Source organism: Octopus bimaculoides, chromosome 4, assembly GCF_001194135.2.
Source record: "Octopus bimaculoides isolate UCB-OBI-ISO-001 chromosome 4, ASM119413v2, whole genome shotgun sequence".
NCBI classification, from domain to species: domain Eukaryota; kingdom Metazoa; phylum Mollusca; class Cephalopoda; order Octopoda; family Octopodidae; genus Octopus; species Octopus bimaculoides.
In genome coordinates, this window is record NC_068984.1 from 106,103,997 (window position 1) to 106,105,516 (window position 1,520).

The 1,520-nt window shown below is 38.9% G+C and overlaps 1 protein-coding gene across 1 annotated transcript in view; it reads right to left on the minus strand.

Annotated features, from left to right (window-relative positions):
• Nucleotides 1-1,520, minus strand: part of LOC106879427 (focadhesin) — a 260,907-nt gene that overhangs the window by 82,375 nt on the left and 177,012 nt on the right. Inside the window, exon 24 of the mRNA XM_052967658.1 lies at nucleotides 1,207-1,277. Within this exon, the coding sequence (XP_052823618.1) occupies nucleotides 1,207-1,277 (71 nt within the window). The remainder of the gene's footprint in view (nucleotides 1-1,206; nucleotides 1,278-1,520) is intronic.

Genomic DNA, 1,520 nt, shown 5'->3' on the forward strand with positions numbered 1-1,520 from the left:
CAATAAACTCAGTATATATATATATATATATATATATATATATATAAATAAACTGAAACCCCCTTCGGTCACGACTGACCATAGGATTGCACCTAGAAAATTACCCTCCCAAGCACAAGTCCAGGCAAGGTTGTTTATGGAAGACCAGCAGTCTCCCATGCATACTGGCCTCTCCTCTCCATGCCACCAGTGTTATCCAAGGGAAAGGCAAAGGCTGATACAGCTTGGCACCTGTGATATTGCAACTCATTTCTACAGCTGAGTGAACTGGAGCAACGTGAAATAAAGTGTCTTGTTCAAGAACACAACACACAGCCCAGTCCGGGATTCGAACTCACACCCTCACCATCGTAAGCTCGACGCTCTAACCACTGAGCCATGCACCTTTACACACACACACACACACACACATATATATATATACACACACACACATATATGTATGTGTGTGCCAGTTCCACATAAAAAGAACTTTTGCTGGTGCCACATAAAAAAGCACCTGAGCTGGTGCCAGATATAAAGCACCCGTGTTGGTGTGCCATAATAACATTGGTGCTGGTACCATGTAAAAAGTACCCGGTACACTCTGTAAAGTGGTTGGCATCATGAAGGGCATCCAACCATAGAGACTCTACCAAAATAGACAATTGGAATCTGGTGTAGTTTTCTAGCTGGCCAGCTCCTGTCAAAATGTCCAATTCATGCCAACATAGAAAATGGACATTAAATGATGTTGATGATGATGATACATATATATTTTTACACAGACATGCACACACACTCTCTTATTGACATCTATTCCTTATTCTTGTCATCTCTCCAACTCATATTTACCATTAACTATCCCTCCACCCTTGTTTACCTTTTACTATATTCACTCCTATCCCCATCTCTAACCACCTCTCACTCTTCTTGCATGGTTTTGTATAATCTACCCATCCACCCTTCCTAACTTTCAGCCCCATACACTCTCTTCTACTCAGCTTCTGGTAGGCCACATTCTGGCACCTTGTCACCACTTTTTGCGCTCCACCCCAGTTACTTCCACCTAACCTCATATAAAATGTAGGGTGGCCATGTAACCTGCTCCTGTTCGATTTAGCATACTAAACATCTAGCAAAAGAGCCAGCACCCTTTCTACTGTAGCCCCACCACAAAAAAAAAAAAAAAAAAAAAAAGACAATTTTGGAAACATGATTTTTTACCGGTTTGGAAAGCTATCATTCAAGGCACATTCTTCAAGAGCATCAAGAGATTTCCATACTTCTTCCATATTCTAAATAGAAAATTAAATAAGCAGGGGGAAAAAAATGAGAAAAAATTAATTCATAGGTCAAATTGTATGTATGAGAAGTAGAAGTTTTAGATAGTTTTTCAACTTTATTATTTGAATTCAAAAGAAGAAAAAAATTCTTCAATCTTCGCAAAGTTAACCTTGTAAGTAAAGAAAAATATCACAATGACATATGACCTTTTAAGAAACTGGTTTATTTTGTCTAGAGAGAAGAAACCAAACAAC